The following is a 16514-nucleotide window of genomic DNA, read 5'->3' as shown; positions in this document are numbered from 1 at the left end:
ACCGAGAACACTTTGTTTCACGGAGTACGCTGGTCACCGTTAACTCACCATGACAGCAGAACATGGATATAATTTGTGTAAGATTATAGTACCATATCAGTAATGTTGTACTCTGGGTTTTTAATTAGCAAGTATTTAGTGTTGACATTCACATGCCACTTACAGTTCTGCTGTTTCCACACACTGCTTTCCCAGCATTGCTCTCCACTGCACAGGTATTTGATGCCTCTCTTGACACAAAGCACCGGAACTCCTTTCATTTCAGCGGGAGTGGGAGCACAGCACTTGGCAAGCGCTCCTTAAATGATTCACCCTTCGAAGTCAGCCTCTATTCCCCATTATAAAAGCTCTGTGCGCTGCGGTGCTGTTCTGGGAAAGTCCATCACGCAATACAAAAGCCTTTCATGTTGGCAACTGTACGCTAACTGTGCTTAAGCAGGAACTGTTAGTGCAGATCAAGCAGGCCAAGGAAGCATCAGTTTCTATCGTTTCCCAGCTCCCCTCTCTCCATTTTGTGGGTTTTGTTCTGCTAAAATCTCTTCTATCCTCCTGAGCGAGCTGCAGCTCAGGGAGACTTCAGATATGAAAGCTAATCAATAGCAGGCCATGTTAAAATAGAAACCTGAAGCTGTGAGTACAAGAAACCATCGATTTCTTTGGTTCTCTCCTATTCCTCCTATTCCTTCCGTTTAGATGGATCAGAGGAATATCTGTCTGTTGCTAATGCTCAGGTATACAATTACAGTATAGTATAGGACATTTTAAAACTCAAGTGCCCAGATAGCAATGAGTCGGCGGGCCACCGGCGGTTCTCCAGCGGTAGTAGAAGCGACAGTATGGCGTAATCGCAAACACGCAAACACGCCTTCCTACCGCCTTCGTATCGCTGACGGCCAGCAGGTCAACCGCCGTTTCGCCGCAGTTATAACAAAGGCAGCTTTTTCGCGGCCCGCCGGAGGCAAACGCTATTATATATATATATATATATAAAATATTTATAGCATGCAGTTTATCAAGAATAATGATTGATCAAACCAGATAAATTTCCATTTGACGTTTTAATTCCACATTTTAAAGTACAGTAATAGTCATTGAAACAAAATGTCAGCTCAATGAAATATAACAAAAAAGATACATATATACATAATGTACACACTAAAGAACATGCAAGTTTCCAATTATATATTGTTTAAAAACAGCCTTATAAGCAAATTATATCACTTAAAATATTTTTTTAATATTATCAAGAGGTCAGTTATGGGATGAAAAGAATTACCAGTAAACATTATAGCAAGTAATGAAGATATATGGTACCAAATAATGCGCAAGATACCAAATAAATTCAGGTATAACATCACATTTTCAAGCAATTCTTAACAATAGGATAAGTGGCAATAATTGAGTAAGGCTCTGGGGTAGAATAGACAATTATAATGGCATTGCTGATCTGGGGCACAAGATTTACACTGTGAATGTCTGGAGTAGTTCGATATGCGTGGCGTAGTGAGTTAACAATTGCAGGACAGTAAGTAATTATAATTGTTTCAAGTCTGACTACAGGTTCTGTGGTTTTTCCCAACCACCAATATAGGCAACACAAATTAGCATATCTTCAGTGATTCCTTGTGCGCCTGTATAAGAGTGCTTTTAATTCACAATTTAACACATATTACACAAACAATAAAATCACAAAAAAACATTAAGAAAAATACTACCAAGTATATCGACCAGACAAAAAAAAAAGTTTTTTTTATAAAAAAGTGGATTGGTCGAGTGTAGTCTGTTACAGACTGCAGGGTAGTGAGTGTTCCAGTTGTCAGTGATGCTGGGGTGTCAGTAGTCAGCCTAGGTTTAAGGGGTCGGCTGTGGGTCCCTCTCAGCTGTGCGGCGCCTTTTTCCACCTTCACGGTCAGATGCTCCTTTCAGGTAACGCATAACATTAACCTGGACCGCCTCATCAGTGGCATCCTGGGTTGCCGGGTTCTTCCGTATGGCCCCTGTAGAAAATACAGATCTGTCATTCCATTTGAATACACATCACATACACATCTATCTAAAAATATCTAAAGAATATCTAACTTACTTTGAACAATGGTCTTCAGGAACAGGTCTCTAAAACATGCTTTTTCCCCAACACCAGTCCAAGTTGTATCAACGGAAAGGCGATTAGAGAAGACACTCTGAAGCATTCTCCACACTGTTGACTTTAGGTCCTTCCCACATTTGATAGCCAAAAAACGTAGCTGAAAATCCAAAAAAAGTGCCCCAAATTACATTTCTCATACATAAATATAAAATGTGACAGGCTTTGAATTCAGACTGTAGAATAGGCAGTGTACAATCTTAATTTGACTTTAGATTAACCTACAGCATTATAAACAATAGCAGCACACTTACAAATCGTTCCTGATTCCCAGAATAAAAGAACATAGTAGTCAGTCCTGGTCCCTCAACTACAAAACTATGACATTTATATCTTGGTCTACTACATGTATAGGTGGCCCCAGTGGGAATTAATCTAACAAACACAGGTGTTGTTTGCAAGTCGTACCTGATTGCCCAGTGCGAGCAAACGTCTTCAACATTGTCCCAACTTGCTTCACCTGCTCTTGAAGCGAGTTGCTGTCATCTGAAGCTAGAAAAAGATAGGCAAATGGTAATTTGGAACCTACACTACACACAAATATGTAAACTTTAAGAAAGAGTGCCATGTTCTCACCTGCTCGTGCATTGCTTTCTCTCCGGGCTTGGTTCTCCTCCCTCAGGGCTTGGTTCTCAGTCTTGAATCTCTGGACATCTACATAACAAAAGAAAAGGGATTCTGCAGGGTTTAGTCAGTCAAATTTACGACTAACATAATTATATAATCACTATATTAAGAGATATAGGTCTAGAATATACCTTCATAGCTGAAAACTTGATTCTGTACACGTTATTTCAGGGGAGTCCAAGGGCCAATCACTGAGTGATGACTTTCTCCTATTGATAAATTGACATAATAATATGTTAGAAGTTATTGCATATATTTACTGTATTGTACAACACACCTAGACACCTTTCATCCAGGGCAGTCAAGTGCCCTAATGAAAAACAGATTATGCATAAAAGGATTCCTCATCTTAAATAGAAGCAATAGTTTAAGACAAAACAATGTCACAAATAACATCACTTACTTGTACTCAAACTGTTGGCTCTGAGAAGTGGAGACTGGACTACTGGTGAGAAACCTTGTTCTGAGAAATAGGAAACAAAAATGTGAAAATCAAACAAAGGGTATAGTTTAGTGGCATGATCACAAATTAAGCATCACAGCAATACATTGTACATACCAGCTCTGAAGTCTACAGATGGTTGAACGTTTTCCTGGTTTTCTAGAATGAATGAAGCTTCTGGAGCATCGGGCAGCACGGAAAACTCGTTACCATTACTCGTTATGATTTTTTCAAAGCTCAGAACAGCTGGTGCATCTGGAAGACTAGACTCCTCTTCATCAGACATTGTGACTAACCATGCATTTACCTTTAAAGCCAAAAAGATTGTCCAACAGTAGGTCTCTTGGGTGAAGATAACCGGTTATGCTCTGGTCAAGGTATCTGCAAGAAAATGTGAACAAAACCACATTGTTAATGTTAGGAATATACGTGGGAAAAAAAATGATCAGCCAAATGTGGAACAGTGAGTGTTAAACAGTGTGTAGTGATTTAAGTGAACACAGAATTGTCCTCAAACATAAAATGTACAGAAGTTCACAGAATTACAAATCACAATAGCGTTAAAAAAAACATTGTTACATTCAGATAAAGATGTTTTATGACTCAATAAACATGATTGTAACGATGTATGTGTGTTCTTCAAACTATGTTCAGGTATCATTATAATGAGATTATATTCATAATGTAAAGGCAATCGATATAATTTATCCTTGAGCATAATACTAGAAAATAATATATTTTCTCTCTAATTGTTTTATCCAAAGCCAAACCAGATCACAAAAGTTTATATAAAACACTCGACTTGCGTTATAAAGTAATTTTGCAAACACATGGTTTTAATCTCATAAATTTGTGTATAGTGGCTAGCTAGCATGCTAACGTTACCTAGCCTCAGGTGCACCTGTCACATATATTAGCTGTTATTTTTATGATTTTATTGTAAATAGGAATGTTTACTGAAATGTTTTGTTTTTAGTTTTCAGTGCTAGATACAGTTTCAACTGTGAAGTTGAAGAACTGTGAAAGAAATGAGGGATTATAACAGTGAATAGCCAGTCGTTGGTGATTATAGATAGCAATAAACCAGATTTGAGATGTGTAAATGTGTGCATTAAGAGACTGAATGGGTCAAACTGCCCCATTTAGTCTCAGTCTCTCAATGCAGACATTTGCACTTCTCCATTCTGGTTTATGGCTCATAGATATGCTATTCTTTTGTGTGCATTAGAGTGACTAACGACAGGCTATTCACATTGTTATAATCCATAATTTCTAAAGTTTTTCACGGTTGAAACTGTCTATGACTGAAAACTAAAAACAACATTTCAGTAAAAATTCCTATTTAGAATAAAATCGTAAAAATAACAGCTAATTTATGTGCAACTGAGGTCTAGGTTTTTTTATTCCATAATTCCTGTAAAAAAATAATACATAACTGTAACTATAAGTTTCTGTTTCTCAGAATAAAATAATGGTCAAATACTGAAACCTGCGTATTATATCTTTCTAATGATGTATATTTTTTCAAGATAGTTCAAATTTAATCTTATTATTTAAAGCTCACGCTCTGGCAAGGGTTAACAAAATAAGTATTATTTTAGGCCGAGGCTTTTTATACGGCCTACCGCTGAACGCGGCCTTTATCCAGGAGCAGTTCCAGATGGGGAAATCTCTGAAACCCTCCGGAGGGTCTGGTGGACCAGAGTACAACGACAGCTGTTTCTGTTCTAACGTTACAGAGCAAATACGTGCGTTGACTCTCTCGATTATAGCTAACGTTAATGCTAAAGCTCAATAAACATCTAAAAAAAATGGCCGCCAACGGCTTTCGAAACTTTCGCCAAATTACAACCAGCCAGCATATTTTATGAGTAAATTATTTGATTTTTATATTATATGTTTGTATTTAAAGTTAAGTACACATTTATTATCTGCAATTTTGGCGCCCATATTAGCCGCCGCCACTGTAACGTAACGTACCTAGCAACTTTGCGTAAACATGGCTAACGTTGACTTGTTCGGCAAGAACTGAGATGACTAACGTACAGATTTTAAATATATAAACTAAAAACAGTTGCGTTAAACACAAAGGAAACATGTACTTACCTAAATGATGGTAGTCGACGTCGATGACTTTGTTTTGCGATCGAGTAGAACTGTACTACTCGAGTAGAGTGATGAATTGACGCGAATGTGTTTGTTATAGCGCCACCGTCTTATAAGCCCCGCCCAAAATAATTCTGAACACACACACACACACACACAAAAAAAAAAAAACACTGCGCATTCATTCTATGTTTTATCAATGACATAATGTGTTTAGATTTTATTAATATTTTTTTGTAATAATCTCTACAGGGACTTTTACAATTTCTTAAACATTTGTACAGATCACAATTGCTAATTAATACTGATAAGGTAAAACAAAAATAAAACATTAAGATTGGAAAAAAATAAAGTTTTTTTTTTTACTTTAAACTTTTTAAACTTAAAGCATGAAGAACTTAAGAAGAAGAATTTAGCTTTTTCATTGAGTCTATTCATGTCAAAACTATTTTAAGAGTATTTTAAAGCGGCTTGCCGCCAGCCGGCCGCAGTCCATTAGACAGAGGCAACCGCCAGAGAAAATGAAGCAGTCGGACCGCCGGCGATTTGCCGGCGGCATCTCGCTAGAAATGCGAGTGACGTATTCGGCGGCAAACGTTGTATCCCCGCCAGCGGGACGCACCTATAGCCGACAGCTTAGGGCCGGAGGCAAATAGAAGCCGTGTGGATGTTTTTTGCTATCTGGGTGAAATGCAGTAGTTCCATAGTCTGCATATATATGCATATATATATATGGGGGTCACAAGATGATGTCCAGTGTACAATCTGGGTAAAAAACAAAACAAAAGTAGAGAGCCACTGATCTCCAAAATCTAGTTGAGAGCCACTGATCTCTTTTAACAGTGTTCCCCTTTAAGATATCAGCTCACCCCTGTCAACACTACTTGTTATTGGCTAAATGCCAATGATGAAGTGTAGAGATGTGCACAGTACATTTAGGGCTTTGATGGAGGACTGAGGAGCTCTTGAGGGAAATGTTAACAGACTGACTGTACAGCATGATGTCAACTAGATTTGATGTGGCATAGAGCTCATCACATAACCCAATCACATCCAGTCCACCATCTGTCTTTCGGCTTTCTGGAGGTCAAACATTCTCATGGCCTAGGGGGAGAGCTAAGGAAAGTGATTGATACCCATTGACCGTGACTTCTAACTTGCAGGACCACACCAATGTAAAGTGAGACCAAAGAGATGATAGCATATCTACTTCATGATGCAGAATGGTGGTGGAACAACTGTTCATGCAGTATTTATTCAGTTGCAATTAAATGCTTCCCATGTTTATTTTAGACTTTCAAAAGTCATGCAAAAGCAAAAGCAATATCCGATACTGTGTGTCTGTTTTAGCAAATGTAATGGCTGTGGCAGCATATACAGCTGTGCTACCAAGTTTTTGCAGATTTGCAGTTTGTTGAACTTTTTAGTGTTATGGCTTCCACTGTTCGCTCTCATTTATTCATGCTGTTGTTTTGCACTCCTCTGAGGCTCAGTGTAGGGAAATCAAACACTCTAGCTGATAACAGCATGAGAAACTAATTTCACTTAATTGTAAATGTTTTTCTTTGAATGTTATTTTAAGTGTGTGTTGGGTGGGGGTGGGTGGGGCGGGGGACCCCTATGTTATGGGGACTAAATTTCCCCACAAAGATGGTGATATATAAAATCCTTGTCGTTGTGGGGTCATTTCTTGGTCCCAATAAGAAAAAAAGCTTATAAATCATATTATTATATTTTTAATTTAATTTTTATTTGGTTTAGTTAATAATAATATACAGTCTATGGGTGAATTGGCATACATGTCTATATTGTTCTACAAAGACAAAATGCAGTAATTGCACCAACGCTGAAACTGGCAAAAAAATAAAAATAAATGGCAAAAAAGTTATTGGATTGAATTTTGATAGATTGTTTTCCTCATAGCCAAAACCAGGGTATAATTTGGTTCTGAAAACATATGAAGTTGCTGTGTCTTGCCTGTGCATGACAGTATAAATACAAAGAGCTACATAAAACGGAGAGCTCTACATGTTTGGTTGTGTGTCTTGCTTTGTTGTTTGAGTACCACAGTTACAAGGGTAGGCTGGAGGATGTAAAGCTCAGAAGCCTGCAGGCTAATAGCATAATCTAACACAAAGCGTCGACCGGGTGCTCTGGCGTGCCGCCCCACGCTGTCCAAAAATCATTTAGTCAGAGGTGACCAGATCTAAGGCCTGCTGTGGTCTCTATGATTGGATTGAGAAGTGGGGGAGTGATTCATCATTGTTAATAGACACTGCTGACAGCTGGAATCAGTAGGGGCGATGTCTGTGCCAGCTCCAGCCTCGGCCAGTCACCACAGATGCATGCAAAATTTACACAATTACCAAGGCAACAAGTGCCAGTCAGGAAGCAGGTAGATGGGGCAACCACATAATTACTCTGTTTTTTAACAGTTGGGAGGGATGCTCCCAGGAGACAATAATAAATGGACTTTTAGTAGCATGACAGGATTTCGAGAAACTAATCCTGTTAATCACTCTACAAGGATTTATAAGCGGCTTCTATATATGACTACGTGGAAACTGAAATAATTTTTATATATTCTGTTATATTCATTTTATTTTATGGTTTATTAGATTAATATATTATATTGTTCCCCTAAATGTTCATTTCTTCTTTCTTGTAGCATAGATATGTATAATATTTGAATAATAAAAAAGAAATAATATTTGTGTTTCTAGGTAAAATCAGGGATTTAAAAACTTTTAAACAATCTTTTATTGGTTTTCAATAAAAAAAAATATATGAAAAAATATAAAATAACTTTTTTAAATTTATGGGTAACTAATCAAATAAGTAAATGTGACCTTGATCATGTGATCTTTTGTTCAGATGAGCAGACATGTCTTAAGAACGTCTCGGTTACGTATGTAACCCTCGGTCCCTAAAGGAGGAAATGGAGATGTAGTCGACGTCGACTACGTCGAACGTGAACGACTGAAAGAGAACGTCTCGGTTACATATGTAACTCTTGTTCCCTGAAGGAGGGAACGGAGACGTAGTTGGCGTCAACTGAATGGGATCACGCCATTCAGTCGATGTCAACTAGGTCTAATGTGAACGACTGAAAGGGAACTAGTGTGACCAACCCAACAGTTAGTTAGGGATAATCAGTCTTACTTTTCGGTATCAATTCGGTATTAGACCAATCAATGTTTTTATGTAAATGACTTAAAAAATTACTGCAGTTTATGCAACCGGCCTCAGGTTTACACTTTAACTCAAATTGCTTTTCTGATAAATGCAGTTTCTACTTAATAAAACTACATTAAATTAGAAAAAAATAGCAAATTAGAAGCAATTCACTAATGATCTCAGACTTTTGCACCCCATTGTTGGTGGTTTTGTCCAGTTGAGAAATGTTGGCTTTGTCTGGAAATCTCTGGCAAATGTTGTCTGTTGCTCAGAGTTCAAAGCCTTTCAATATAATGAGGAATCGGCTCACACAATCTCACCAAGACCTCTGGTTCACCGAGGATTTAGCGAAAGCTTGGTGGGAGGGGAAAAGAGAGGCTGGCGGGGCTTGAAAGAACAAGAGATAGAAAGGAAGGTTGCAAATGAATGAATGTTGAAAGCCAGGGAAAAGACACATTAATACATGATTTTCATCTCAGCGTGCATCCTACTCTTCTAATCATGCCTTCGCTTCATGACCTACAATTGGACCAGTCTAGACGCATCGCACTTCCTCTCAGAGCATCCCTCTGTTTTATTCTCTCTGTTCATCTAATCACAGCTGCTCTCCACAAATATTCAGGACCTACAAAAAAATTGAATAAAATAAATAAATAAATGAAATAATTAACGAAAAAAACAGCTGCCCTGGTATCCAGCTGTTCCTGGCTGTGTTCCAAAATGATCAACCCCCCTCACTCAAATCCTCTGTTGTGTTTTCATTTCACTCCTTTTTATGCTAGAAATATAAAGTCAAGTACAAAGGCCTCCTACGGACACAGCGACATCATTAATCCATCAATCCAAGTCACAATATTGCATAGACTGCTGAGTAAATATATTCTCTCTGTTAAATAGTTATTCTTAGAAAATAAATTGGATACTTTTTTTAAAAATATTCGTGTTTTTTTAGGGTTTTTTTATATTTGTAATATATAATCGTTTTTGCATTTCTCATGTAACTACTTTGCAAGGGGTCTTTATCACATCTCAAAGGACCTTGAATTTGTGTCCAAGAGTTTCATGGACTTTCTGTTACTGTCTGTATTGCGCTGTACAATATATCGCACTGCATCCAAATTTGTTCCCTGTCAGTATATATACTGCAATACTTGACTGCTAATAAAGTGCGCTTTATGCATGTGTGTACTAGTGTGTGTAGTATTAATTATACAATCTGTAAAAACTTTCAGTTGTTACCTTAAGATGCTTTTTCTACCAATTATACACTACCTTTCAAAAATTTGGGATCAGTAAGATTTCAATTCATTTTTGTTCGTGTGTAACCTAATGTACAGTATTTAGGTTGATTCAGTGATCTTACTATTTTTGGCTTGAATAAAATGAAGTTACATACTACCTTAGAAATAAATGTATTTTTTCCAAGTATACTACATCCACCATGTTGGCATTGGCATGTGACCTACTGTACAATTTCAGCCACATTACACTGTTCTGTGCTATTTATGAATATGACTACTCTTACTCTTCTCCCATGGCCTCATGGAATAGTAAAGTTTCCATCTTTTTCTCTTAATATTTCATAAACACTGCTTATTTGGACATAATTCTCATTTGACATACTACTTTTGATTTGACATACTATATTCTCAAGTAGAGAAGTACACATTCAGATGCTGGGTTTCAACTTCTTGTTTTGTTTAGAACTATACTCCCATAATTCTCTTTTGTCTCACCTCTGCTTTATGCTGATTCCCTCTGTGTTAACCTTGTCATCTCCTTTTATTTGCTTTTGAATGCATCTTTTTTTATACCCAGTTTTTGGGTCTGACTAGCTCCCTTGTTCTGTTTGTTGAGTGTTCCTGGTTGTCAGATCTTTTTGTGCTCTTTCCAGCTTTGTATTACATGGTTTTAATCTTGTTTTTGTCCTCGCCTCCCCAATGTACAGATCTTCGTCTTTGTGTTTAGCTGAGCATTGTCTGTTTCAGATGTGCTGTTAATTGCTCTGCAATGTGATTGAGTGACTTCGAATGCAAAAATTACTTTCATTAGTATGATAGCAAAAATGATTTAATTAACAAGATCATCTGTTTCACAGTAGCATCTGAAGATCTGTTAAAAAGACTAGTTTATTCTTATTTTGTTAAACAGAACCAATTAATACAGCCCGCAATATGGACTTCCTAATCTTAGTTGGCGTCTTTTTAAATAACTTTGGAAGTTACTGAGTACTAGTCTTTTTGCAGAGGGAGGGACTGGTGGCGGTCCCTGGAGCAGTCCTATCACCGTGGCCCCAGGGCGAGGGTCCCAGGGCAGGTCAAGACCACTTGAGCCTCAAGACCCCAGTAGAAACAGAAGGGCACACCCGAACTGGGCAATTCTGGGTAAATACGTCACTTATAAATACGCTGAAAAAGACTGGAGTAAGTGGATAAGTGTGCATGCCATTAATAAAGTTAACATTCTTCATTGTGTGCCACGATGACTATATTGTGACGTTGGTTTGTAATGTCAGTAGGGGTCGTGTTCTCATTTTGCTCTAGGTAGCTGAGGGAATAGAAGAGGAACGGATTAAAAGAAAAGTTATTCCCTTACAATAGTTCTGTTGAACTGAGACCTTTTTTGTATGTACGCACAAGGAACCAATACCTATTTGCAAAAGGAGCCACTTCAATTTCTAAAGGTCTTGCAAATAATATGAGCTCTTGTACCTGATCATTGACAACAAACAGATATACCAAGGAAAGGGCGCAATGGGGTATTTATGAACTTTATCTGTCATATCAAGCCATCTGTTTATCACAGTGTTGCAATATTTAGCACTAAAGCACTTTTGTAATTCACTCTGGATAAGAGTCTAAATACCCTTAATGTAAATATGAATAGCTATTCAGACTTACAAGTGCTTGCTTGGTTGTTTAGTCTCTCTGTCCTCTGCAAGTCACATACGGTAATAATATCTAAGGTTCAATAGAAAATGGGTAAATGGGTTTCTGCACCAGTAAATTTAGCACTTTAACATAAAGTTGAATTTAAATTAAACCACAATTTTTGTCTGTCATAAAACATGCCATAGGTTAGATGGCCTTCATTTGGGGTATGTTCAAATACAAGACAAAATGTTTGTGAACTGCCTTGAACCAAGTCAAACGTTGCCTAAATGTTGACAGAAACTATAATGCAAGAGGAACATTACTTTTTTTGCTATGTATGACTTTTCATTTTTAATGCAAACAATGAAAATATGAGCTTTTGCACTGACATTCTTCATCTTCACTCAAACCCTCTCCATCAGCAAAGCTTGCCAGAAACAGCGAAGAAAGCTAAATGGCATATGGTGAATAATTTGCATAAAGTAAACAATCAACTAGTCAGCTAGTTTTCTAGATGACTAGTTAACTATTAAAAATGAGTACCGGTAGTTGTGCAAGCACTGGGTTAAGCACATTCATTTGGCGTTCGTTTGTATCACAATTACTAAAAATAGAAATGTGTGCAATTTTTAAGCCTGTTTGCCAGCAAGGTGAAGGCAATTGACGGAAAATGTTATATAGTGATATATGAAAATTACACAAAACTGTTTTCTTTGTTGTCAACAGTAAGAACATAGCTAGACGTCTTAGGAAAGAAAAGCTCTGTATCTCCCTTTCGGAGTAAACAAAGCTGTAAAATATAAAATGGAATATAAAGTACAGATTAAGAGGCTGGAGTTTTGGCTCTGAGTTAGACCCCAGCGTTCGTACATGATGAATAATTTAAGCACCTGCAATATTGTGTGTGCTGCAGAGGGAGACAATTTCCCTCTTGTACTGCTGAACAAGTGGCGCTCATTCCCTGGGCCTCAGATGCTGCTTTCTGAGTGCCGCAATGGTATGTTATTGGCATGCTCTGAACTCAAAAGGTTATAAAACTGAAAATATGTAAATGGGAAGTCATGGGTTTGATGTTAAACCAACAGAACTTGAGAACAAGAGAAGTTGAATATGGAGGCATTATTCAGATTTTTTTCTGGAATAGCAGTTTTCTGTACAATGAATATGAATGGAAGACTTAAATTAGTATGCCGTATGCAACAGGGAACACCTCAGAGAAACATGGTTGCATACAGGAATATACACACACACACACATACACACGTATATCAAGTTTTCCTCTCAGATCTTTTCTGCATTGTAATTGTCAGGGCACAGACATGGAAATATGTGAGATGATCTATTTCATATTTAACATGGAGTCGACTAACCCATGAGTCATTGAACAGAAATTAATGAGGTCTTCTTTTTTGGGGGGATACAAAATTATGATATTTAATGCACGAGCATGATGTGCTTCAGTTGTTTGCATGATAAAACCCTCTCAGAGGCATTATTATATCCTTTTTTTTTTTTTTTTAAACACTGAAACAGCCATACACGTCAACGATTGTCATTGGCCAGTGCGTCGTGAAATGTTTTCTGAGCATCTTGCATTTGTATGGTGTCAAGTTAAAAAATAGTTCAGTAATCAATGTCATTGTCATGATTTATTTATTCTGTTAATGAAATTGTCTGAATGGTAGAATTATCGAAGTAAAGAAAATAACATTTGGCTGATCAGGTGATGTCATTTTTGGACCCATGAGGCTCAATGTAAAATTTATTTTCATGATTTTATTTAAACATTTTAATAAAATAATTAATTGTAAATATTTTTTTTTATATTATGTATTGCTTTATGGGTAAAAACAAAAAATTAATAAGGAGAAAAAAATTGCACTTTAAGACCAATTAGCCGACTAGTAGTTGAGGCAACCCACCGACTGGTTGGTTTTGAAATCGTAGTTTGAAGTATTTATCAGCACTATCGATATTTTATTCCCATCTTTTAAAATATATTTCCTCAGACAGCTGTATGATCCTCACTGTAGTTTTTTTTAAGTGTGCTACACTGTATATCAATATTTTAAATGTATAGCCAAATATATTAGCATTCAGAGCCTCCAGACATGGGCCAAGTAAACACACAGACCGGGCTGGGTAATATTAATAATTTTATTGAGAACACTGGAATAGAAATTAAATCCAGCTCATTTGCATAACAGACAGTGCTGTTGAGGCATTGGTGAATGTGCTCAGCTCTGCGTGAACATTCCAAGCTGTTTACAACGGACTGGGGAGGGGATTGTTTAGCCATGTGGCCCCTCTCCTCCACGCTCGGCGCCTTTCATGTGCTGTTGATTTAGTTCCTGGCCGTTTGCGATCAGTATTTAGAGGCGGGATGAAAGCAGGAAGCAGGTCAGCGAGCCCTCTGCGAAAGAGCCTGGAGGATTTGCATGGGCCAGGCCCAGTCATGCATACATAATCACAGCCACTCGACAGGTGACTCTGGATAAAATAAATAAATATAAAAAGGTCGGAAAGCGCTGGCTATTCCCGGAGACCTTGAAATTATTTTCCAGTTTTAGAGCATTAACTGGATCCAAGCTGGCATGGCAGCTGGCCTACAGGGCAATAGACGAGGGGTAATGGAAGTATGGCGTGAGCTTTAGAGAGCAGTCTCACCGCCGCTCGTTACAAAGTGCCAGGTTTTAGCCAAGAATTTACCAGCCTAGTATTACTCTCTTTTTTCTAGATGCTTGTTGTCTGTTATCACAACAGACAGAGATAAAATGTATTTTCTGACTGTGTTGGCCCGACAGGATTGTGGATCTGAATAAAAGCCATTACTCTTAAAATGAGCATTGTCTGGATAGTTCATAGGGAGGTTGTCACAGAAAAATTGTTACATTTTGCTCATATTTAATTACTTATGATTCTACTACACAGATATTGATTGCTTTTTCATACATTGGTGTAGGGAAGCCGATATGATGTAATTTTGTGCTGTTTTAAAAACAAATCTTTTAAAGTCCCCCTGTAGTCAATACGTTTTTCCCTTAAAACTTATCCCTTTGATCGCCAAAATTACATATTTAAACACTTTTTCCTTGAAAGATGCACCAATGTATCGGCCAACAATCGGTTTTGGAAGAGAAAAGCAATTATTTTCACTATCAGACATCGGCCGATTGTTTAAAAACAGCCGATGAACAGTGCCTGATTGATTATATCCTGTCAATCAAAAGGGTGTGGTATAACATGACCTACTGCAACTCACACTATGTGAAGAAAATCTCTCGTGTTGAGTTCGTTACGGCAAGTTTAAAAAAATGCATGCCTTAAAATAGCTTGAATGTAAAACTACACCCTTGCCTCATCTACACCCTTGCCTCAGGTTATATGAATATGCAAATTAGCCCCGTCTCCACTCACTCACACCAGCTCAGAGATCCACTCATTGATGATCACACGTTGACGTGATTGGTTACAAGGTAGTTTGTGACATCAGAAACACCAGCGATTTCAAACCGTGTTTTTGCGACTTTCTTTGGTTCACTGCAGTTTTAAAGAGAAAATAGTACTTAGCAATGGTGTTGACTTCTGAATTTGTACATGGTTTGTCTTAAAGTAGTATATTAAAAAACCCACATAGACATATAAACAATTAAAAACTTGATTTTCACCACAGGGGGACTTTAACTAAACTGATTATTCTCTTTCACTTGCATACACTTCACTCATTCAAGTATCTCCGTATCTCGATGCACTCAACTGCTTCACTGCCTTCAAAGACTGACTAAAGCACAAACCAGTAGCCTTTGAGTGCGAACTGTGAAGAAGCATTTCATTGATTGGACTTATTGAATGAATACGCCCTCTTCACATAATGAATCGATAGTTGTATCTGGAATCACATCCTATACCCTCATTCACTATTCCCTACTTTACTCCACTAATAAAGTCCACTTGAACAAGTGAATGAAAACGAGTGAGCTACTTTAGACACTGAGTGCACTGGAAGGGCACTTCTAGTGAGACATGAGAATAGTCTATTTGGGAGTCAAACAGCGATGACATTTTTGTGGGTGGAGCTGGTGGCAGAAAATGACAGTTCTGCAGTAGCAGTCTATGGAAGCCACAGAATAAAATAATAAAAACATGTGAATTTCGAGTTTATTTCCCACAATTCAGTTTTTTTTTTCTCCCATGCAGTTCCAAGTTTATATCTAACTATTCAGATTTTCTTTTTACCCCATCAGAATTGTGATATAAACTTTGTTATAAAAAAGTTATAAAGTCTGAATTAGGAGATATAAACTCGCAATTGTGAGAAAGAAGTCATATTTGTTAGAAAAATTTTACGTTTGATTGTTATCTATGTTAAATGTTACATGTTTAAATATTATTGCTAATTATGGCTAATAAATGATATCCCCTATGAACTGCACATGTGAATATTATGTATGTTTCATATCCATACTTTAATTGTAGACTAATCATTGCAGGTTTCATCAGTCAAGTCTGTGGCTTACCATAAATGTCTGAATTTAGCATCAAAGGGCGTATTCAACAACTGTATTCTCTAAAAATGGAGACAATCTTTTTTGTTTTCTGATTCTGACATCCAAAGGCACAAGACTTTTTTTTTTATCTTATTCCATGGATTTTGCCCATTTTCCTCAACTCCAGTGATGGAACTGTGACGTATGCTCCCAAATGGTCTATTCATTCGGCATAATGCTCACAGTGCATGGGTATTCCCTAGTAACCAGCTGTTGAGTGTACATCGGTTGTACACTCGATAGTGCAACGCCTTATTAGACGGAATGTGTGCACATGGTAATGTCCACTATAATTTCACACACCTTAAAAAAAGAATTGCGATTTTGGACACAGACAATATGAGTCTGAACAAGCTGCACAAATCTCATTTGTGAACAAACTGAATGATCGAATATTTTAACATAGTTTAGTAAGAAGGTCGACTTTTTAAACAAATCGTTTGAGTTAAAGATTTACTCACAAAGACTTCGCCATCACCTACTGGCATAAATAATGTAACCTGCACTGAACAAATTTCTACTAATCTTTTTAGCGAACGGATTAAAATAAATTAAGTCACTAGTAGGATGAATCAAATCTCCAACCACTGACTAAACCT

At 37.4% G+C, this 16514-nt stretch overlaps 1 protein-coding gene and 1 long non-coding RNA gene across 8 annotated transcripts in view; one reads left to right on the top strand and one right to left on the bottom strand.

Annotated features, from left to right (window-relative positions):
* Window positions 1-16514, top strand: part of gfra1a (gdnf family receptor alpha 1a) — an 85125-nt gene that overhangs the window by 10252 nt on the left and 58359 nt on the right. For 3 of the 6 annotated variants that reach the window (XM_079636185.1, XM_079636186.1, XM_079636183.1), the window contains one exon: window positions 10742-10879. The exons of the other annotated variants lie outside the window; for them this stretch is intronic. In XM_079636185.1, the coding sequence (XP_079492311.1) occupies window positions 10742-10879 (138 nt within the window). The remainder of the gene's footprint in view (window positions 1-10741; window positions 10880-16514) is intronic. 6 annotated transcript variants of the gene reach the window in all.
* On the bottom strand, window positions 1041-5432 carry LOC307010992. Of its 2 annotated transcripts, XR_013800320.1 has the most exons (8): window positions 5319-5432; window positions 3330-3593; window positions 3174-3233; window positions 2902-2979; window positions 2720-2797; window positions 2552-2635; window positions 2084-2243; window positions 1041-1997 (listed from the first exon to the last, which is right to left on the bottom strand). It is a non-coding gene; the product is annotated as an uncharacterized lncRNA (long non-coding RNA). The 2 variants fall into 2 exon arrangements; XR_013800321.1 differs by lacking the exons at window positions 3330-3593; window positions 5319-5432 and having other exon boundaries at window positions 3174-3305.

The sequence above is a fragment of the Phoxinus phoxinus genome (genome assembly GCF_949152265.1).
Source record: "Phoxinus phoxinus genome assembly, chromosome: 14".
NCBI lineage: Eukaryota > Metazoa > Chordata > Actinopteri > Cypriniformes > Leuciscidae > Phoxinus > Phoxinus phoxinus.
The sequence above is the reverse complement of the archived record's forward strand: the minus strand, read 5'-3'. Positions and strand labels throughout refer to the sequence as shown.